This window comes from Pungitius pungitius, chromosome 6, assembly GCF_949316345.1.
Source record: "Pungitius pungitius chromosome 6, fPunPun2.1, whole genome shotgun sequence".
NCBI lineage: Eukaryota > Metazoa > Chordata > Actinopteri > Perciformes > Gasterosteidae > Pungitius > Pungitius pungitius.
Genome location: NC_084905.1, coordinates 8,437,918 through 8,445,401, shown reverse-complemented (window position 1 = coordinate 8,445,401; position 7,484 = coordinate 8,437,918). Strand labels below are relative to the sequence as shown.

The window sequence follows — 7,484 nt, the reverse complement described above, 5'->3', positions numbered from 1 at the left end:
AGATTCGCATCATGGATGTGCAGCCGACAAATCTGCGGCAACTGTGTGATGCCATCATGTCAATATGGACCAAACTCCCTGAGGAATGCTTCCAGCACCTTGTTGAATCTATGCCACGAAGAATTGAGGCAGTTCTGAAGGCAAAAGGGGGTCCAACCCGTTACTAGCATGGGGTACCTAATAAAGTGGCCGGTGAGTGTACATTACTGTACTCTTTCCTTCTGGTTTGAAATGATCCCGATAAACTCATGACCTCATTCATATGATGACCAGCCTACATGGGGACTTAGGATAGAGGAGTGCCATCGGTCTGGAACAAGGCCCGAAGATCAGGTGAGGTAAACCTGCTGAAGATGGAGGATTTCCAGCATTGTGTGCGTGTGTGTGTGTGTGCGCGCGCGCTAAGATGTGTGATCAGTGTTTCCGTTTGGTATAAAACTGCTGGCACCTTTTAAATTGGATTGTGCTCATTTCTTAAGAGGGTTAGTGCTGCGTCTACACCATATTCACCTTTGTTGTTGTTGTTGTCAACAACAATAATTACGCATGTTCTATGTAGTATCTGTATTATTTTTTAACACGGTAGCACAGAGGTTTATTGAGAGAGCAGAAGCAGATTGAAGTATTTTCGTATGGTTGTTGCTAAAACCGTTTAGTTTGACAATAATAAAGACAAGTGGTCATCTGTATCTAAGACGACACGTGAGGCAACCAACACCAAAACCAAATAGAAAGCACTACAAGTAAGAGGAAAAATACATATTTGAGTTATTTTCGGTGAACTGCCCCTTTAAGCTAAACCAGAATATTGTAAAGAATCTTGTTAAAACCGTTTCCTAAAAGCAACAATACAGATTATAATGAGATGCGAGATTATGTGAGTTTACGTATCAATTCAACTCGTACCTGTAAATTCCTTCTGGCCTGCTCCAGCCCCCATTAGGGCTCCAGTCCGCTGGTTTTATGGTCTCCACATGTCCACGTACAACACACTCACATTTTGTTTGGTTTACGCTACAACACGTTCTACAGTGGACATTTAAGAGCCTGTGTGTGCTACTTCAGCCTACTGCTCCTTTATCCTCCGCCTCCTGTTGTCTGTCACTGGCTCAGTCTGAGTGACAGGTGTTAATCCTGTGCAGAGACACTGCAGTTTATGGCCAAATGGGAATAACTCTTGTTTTATTGTGAAAAATGAATACTACGAACGGTTCTATGAGGGGTTGTCTCGTGATTACCTTTGGATTTGAATATGAAAATGACTGCCGAAGGATTAAAAGATTATGATATGTTATATGTTCTCATTGTTTTAATGTAGAACAACGAGACAAGGCATGAGCCCTTTATGGGGGTACATGATGAGTATATATAGCGTGTTATAGGGTGTTATTATATTTGACGTGAGATAGAAAGCATCCACAATTATCCAAATAAAACGGATGTTATTTTCCCTTTCTCTCGGACATGCCCACACCTCCCATCCTGACGTCTTTTCCCTTACATGAAGTTGTGCGTCTTGTTCTTCAAGAACAAGAAATAGGATTCTACTTTGCAGATATTTCTTTCAATTAGCTAAGACTTTAAGAGTCTCACAAACCAGCGTTACCATACACATCCCCAACCGGCAAAGAGGCTCTTAGGAAGTGAAGTATTTTGAGTGCAGTGGCAGTAGGATTTAATGATGGCTCAGATGCATTCCCATCCAGTGAGGCATCGCAGTGATCCATTATGCAGTTGTAGTTGGTGCTAAATGTTTTTTTTATCAAAACGCAGACAAAATAAAAATCATTGATCGAAAAAACATATATATTATTTCTAGAATAGTTTACCATATCCAAACAACACAACTAAAGAGTGTTGAGAGGGTTAAAATAATCTTTTTAATTCCTGTTTAACATCATTACACCATATCCCCAAAACATCGAGAAGAAAAGGGAAAGACGGGAGATTCCGATCACGTGACCACTGTGGGACCCGGAAGTCGGATCCAGCACCTTGTCAAAACAAACCGAGACTGTTGGGAGCCGAAACTTCTCTTTTCTTCAATAACTTGGAATCGTGTTGTTCATGCCATGGACGGTATGTCGTATTCTAACATCTGACAGGTCCAACTTGATTGGTGTTGCCTTTGTTTTCAGCTAACGTTAGCTTAATTACCAAATATAATAGCTAACATTAGCTTTTTAGCCTGGCTCTAGCTAGCATGGCTGAGCTGTCAGACCTGTTTTTACTTGGTTTGTAGTTTATTTATATCCTTATTCAACTGTATCCGCCCGACAAACTCTTATTTAGTCCTTTGGGTTGATTTGACATCTGATCTTAGCGCTGTCTGTCACTGAATCACCTCTTAACAATTTACGATAACATTAGAAAGGTCCTTTTCATTTTTAATGAGTGGAGCTCCGACGAAAGCAGGTCTACGCCCTTAGACACTTATTTAGGTTTACACTTCTACAAAGTCATAAAGACCTCAAACTGAAAGATACAGGAGCTTATTGTATATGGGCAGAAGTTTCAGGTTGTATTTATTGCCCCCCCCCCCCTCCCCCCCCTTGATTGTGTAAGTATAACAATCAGATATTTGCATTGGAAAGAACCGTAACAGCCTCCAGAAATATAACACTTTTATTCAGTTATACTTCCGCAATGTTTTTTTTTCTATATTGTGTTCTACTGTGTGACAGACAATCTATTGTGATGTTCAACATTATCTGCATTATCTACTTTGTTTCTCCCTGTTCCCACAGAAACAATTTTCCAGCTAAAGGTAAGTTTCTGTGAGGAGGTTTAACACGTTTTATACCTGTTACAATCTGCATATTAATCACTCATTCTCTCTTTGTGGTTCCCAGTTCACCTCCAAGCAGCTCGAGAGACTGGCCAAAAAGGCAGAGAAGGAGTCTGACAAAGAGCAGGCCAAAGTCAAGAAGGTGAGCCGACTCAGGTCCAGCCACCAGAGCATCGTGGAGGCTGAAGGGTTGGCGCACAATATATATATATATCTCATTGTTTAGCACCAGTGAACTATGTAAAGCATCAATTATTTCTGCATATTCGTTTGGCCAAACGTCATTAGTGAGTTCCACGCTTCAGTCAGCAGGGGGCAGTACAACGTGGCAACTTGGCACACCTTTGTTTTGTAGTGAAATGGATGCATCCCTATTGTTACGGGCATCACTGTTCCTGTTTTACTGCTATCAGAGATATTTCCTCACTCCACTTGCCCCGTCCAACACGCTCGCATACATTTAAAACATGCATCGCTCCCCAATACATCTGGGACGATATAAAAAAAAATCTCATGTAAGGATTAGCCACAATATACAGTATATATATATTTTGTGTGTGAGCCTATTCTTTTTCAAATGATGATGATTTTCTTTTGTACACGTTACTGACTGCATGCTAGTCAGGCAGGACTTCTCTAAATGAAGTTTATCCTTCCCCGTGAATCAGAGAAATGTTGACCCTGTCTCTGTCTTATCGCCAGGCTTTGCAACAGAAAAACGTGGAATGTGCCAGAGTGTACGCGGAGAACGTTATCCGGAAGAAAAATGAGAGCCTCAATTGGCTGCGCATGGCGTCGCGAGTTGACGCGGTGGCCTCCAAAGTCCAGACCGCCGTCACCATGAAGGCGGTGAGTGACTGCGCTCGCTCAGCTGGGTTGATGCAGGATTGTGAAGCTATCGTCGGATTACCCAATGGTCTTTTCCCAATGACACAAGCGACTTGTCAAAGCATTTCTTTCTTTTTTTAACCGTCAGGTGAGTAAAAATATGAGCCAGGTCACCAAATCTCTGGACAAAGCTCTCGGCTCCATGGATCTCCAGAAGGTCTCTGCGGTCATGGACAAGTTTGAGAGCCAAGTCCAGAACCTCGACGTCCACACCTCGGTGAGCGGCCGCATCTCTTCTTGTACACGTATTTCGATAAGGAGCTGCAGGACTAAGATTTGAGTTTTCTTTTCTCCCTCCATCCCTCTCCCCCCCCCCCCCCCTACGGCAGGTGATGGACGACTCCATGAGCTCTGCAATGACGCTGACCACGCCCCAGGAGCAGGTGGACGACCTGATCCACCGGATAGCAGAGGAGGGCGGCCTGGAGGTGATGGACCAGCTCAGCCAGCTGCCCGCCGGAGCCACCTCGGTGGGCGCGGAGAGCTCGCGCAGCCAGGACAGGGAGGACCAGCTGTCCCGAAGGTTAGGAGCGCCGTGCCATAAGTAGTGGTGGTTAGCATCTGGGGTTAGCATCTGGGGTTAGCATCTGCTCGGCCGCCTCGTGGGCTCTCAAAGGTTCAGTGCAGGATTTACCTCAAAGGAAAACGGTGTGTGCCTGTGTTTCCTTCATCCTGTGCTACGTTTAGGGTTAAACTGCATACAGGGTATTCTTTAGGGCAGGGCTACCTTGTCATTGACAGTCCACAATACAATATTTGACGTCAAGAAGACCACGTCGACTTCTATACAGTCTCCAGCCCGCCCACATATGTACGTATCCAAGTGGCAACAAACACGGGAATGCAGTAAAAAAGCCCTTCGGTCCAAATGTTGTTCCACAACAAGAGAGGATCTGGGCTCCAGTTTCTCTTGCAAGGAGGGAGTGGGGGGGGGGGCAACTCTGATTGTTGTGTTCACAAATAGTAAGTGCCAAGATTCTGCACTGTGTGCTTTAAATCTGCTGAATCTTCACCTGGTCAACTCTTTGAAATGTCTTGTGCCGATCTAACAAGAAGCACAAGAACAGGCAGTTGGAGTGGAGCACGCATCAGGGACTGGCATAGCACAGCACTTCCTCGGTTTGGTCCATAAGGGGTGATACTACAGACCAAAATATTACTTTGTGTGCACGGGTCAATTTAAGTTACACGGCTGTTACATATAGCCATTTTATTTGACTACTTTGTCTATCTTATCTTATCTTTCATAAATTCATCAAACGTTAATGCTGAAATGCTTGCAAGAGACGCAGAGTACATGTATTAGTTTGTTGGAACTTCTAAACTATGCTCATTGTGCATGTGACTCACAAATAGTCAACAGATTGAGGAAAACCTGCTGTGTCTGTTGGTGCCTGGTGGTCTTTCCACATCAAAGTTATTACACAACACAAAGTCCATTCTTCACGTGCTGCTCGCTAAGGCGCGTTGGAAAGGGGAGGGGGTGTCGCTACGGCTCTGCTGACCAGTGATTCCGAGTGCGAAAAGTGGTCGGTGGAAAGGTCATTTTTCAGAACGGCAGGTGCCGATGGTCAGAGGTAGGTTCCTCCGGCGGTCGGTGGTAGGATCCTTTGTTAGAACGGCACAAGAAGATCTCAGTTGGGTATTTAGCGGCATGCACATTCCATGTAACGTAAAATTAGTATCTTCATGGCCATGAGTTTGCCGTAAATGTTTTTTTCTGACTTTATTGAGGAGATCGGCTTGTATCGCTCTGACAAAAGAACCTACCCGACCACCGGAGGAAACGACCGCCGACCACGTTTCGCACTCTGCGCTACTGCTGCTGACAGGCTTCTGGCTGCTTCAAGCTTTAACGCACAGGAGGTGTTTTGAGGTTGCGTTGAGGTTATTTAAGGGTGTTTTTGGTTGTATGCCACAAAGAAAATTCCACTAGTTTATGTCGAGGGAGTCAGTGTGATGCTGACTGTGGTTGGACATGTGTAGAGTGACGCCATATATCATGTGATACCTTGCAGCTTTAGTCAAGGCGGACGGCGTGCTGCGTTTGTGCCCCATGTAACTGGGTCGTAGTTCCTAACACTGACGGTTAGGAAAATGTATTTTCCAAGCTCGTGTCTCATTTCACTAACGCTCCCTCCCATGTTTGTTCCCCCCACGGTTGCAGGTTGGCTGCTTTGAGGAACTGACGGCGCCCTCAGGACGAGCCGGCGCCGGGGAGGCGGGCGAGTGTAAAGACGGTGGCGGGAGTCGTGCGAGTGCGTTTCTATCAAATTGTTTCTATCAGGAGGACTTAATGAGCCTATCGATTCTCCCCCCCCTCCTCCCCGCCTCTATAAATACTCCCACCCACTACAGCTGAAAATACCAGAGACGACATCTATTCCTGTTTGTCCCCCTGGAATTCCTCATTGGATTTCATTTTACCTCTTACGTCCCCTCTTTCTCCTCCTCTTCCTGTGGCTGCACTCATGACTTCTGAAGTCATCATCATGTCTGCTTTGTACAACAATACGATGCTGAGAACGAATACATTTTAACAGGCTGTGATAGCGGTCACACGGGGGGGGGAGGGGTGGATGGATGTATGTATCTACCATCGTGTTTTCTGGGTCTTTGACAGTTTAAATTAACTATTGTTCTTTGGAATGTACATTGAAAAATAACCTTTTGTCTTTTAAAAATGAAAAAAATAGGCCGCTCCATGTTGTTGAGTCTAAAAACAGTCTCCCTCAGTCCCAACAACTGCCTCATGACGACGGAGCCTTTGGCTCACCAAGGATTTATGTGTTCTTCTTTTTGGTTGTTGTTGTTTTCTCACATCTGTATCAGACTTTTGTTTTGCTTTAAACGCCTTATATTGAATGGAGGTGCTCGCATAGGTGTCCCGCAGTGCCTGGAGGACCTTAGACTAGAGAGAGAGAGAGAGAGCGAGCAGCAGTGCATTAAACTCAGCAGTCAGAAGAAAATGATTTTTCTGGTGTGATGTTTTACTTTAAAACTGAAAATAAAGTCATCATCCCCTCATGTCAGTCCCAAACTGTGCATGTATGTATGTGTTATATCTATTCTTCTTTTGACAATCGATTGTTCCTCTGCCCATAAAACACCATCTTGTTTCTTCGGGATCATAGCTCCGGATTGAAGTGACTTCCCTGGTTTGGATGCGTCCTCCTTTTAGGCGTTAAATGTGTCAGTGACGCGTTTCAAAGGCCTGATCCTCAGTCTCTGACATAGGGAGGGTTTATTTTGAATTGAGAGCACTTTTTTTTTCTATACTTGTGAAAAATAAAATCTCGCCCTCCTACACAGCCTTTCCTTTTGTAGCACGTGTTTTACTTAATAAAATAAATGTTGTCCAGTTGGATGGTTTGCTAGGACAGAGCTACACACATTCAAGCCCCGTCCAAATAAACTTTCACCAACACGTCTGTACGGTGTGGGTGCGTGGGGTTGAAGACACGGCACAGGACCGCAGGGTGGTGGGTTTCACAAAATGCTTTTTATTCGCACAATTCATCAATTAATTCGTTCGCTCGGTCGGTCGGTCCGTCTCCTTCCTCCCTCCTCGCTCGCCTCACTGTTTATAGGGGCGAGAGGAGACCCGTTAATTCCCCCCAGCTGGTTGCCAAGTGTTTCCACCTGGCACTGTTCCCCGAGCCACTCCCCCTCTCTCTCCCTCTGCAGCCGAGCCGAAACCACGCCCGCCACCACATACCCCCACCGCCCGACTTAGGCCGGGGAGCCGTCCGGCCTAGCTTACTCCCCCCCCCCTCCCTCGAGAGGGCGGGAGAGGAAGTCCGCCACG

At 45.5% G+C, this 7,484-nt stretch overlaps 1 protein-coding gene across 1 annotated transcript; it reads left to right on the top strand.

The window, feature by feature from the left end:
* Positions 1-1,943: 1,943 nt before the first annotated feature.
* chmp1a (charged multivesicular body protein 1A) lies at positions 1,944-6,990 on the top strand. The gene is made up of 7 exons (XM_037452263.2): positions 1,944-2,079; positions 2,748-2,767; positions 2,853-2,930; positions 3,491-3,637; positions 3,765-3,893; positions 4,006-4,199; positions 5,844-6,990. Exons 1-7 carry the CDS (start codon positions 2,073-2,075, stop codon positions 5,863-5,865), a joined length of 597 nt encoding a protein of 198 aa, XP_037308160.2. The 5' UTR covers positions 1,944-2,072; the 3' UTR covers positions 5,866-6,990.
* The last annotated feature ends 494 nt before the right edge of the window (positions 6,991-7,484 follow it).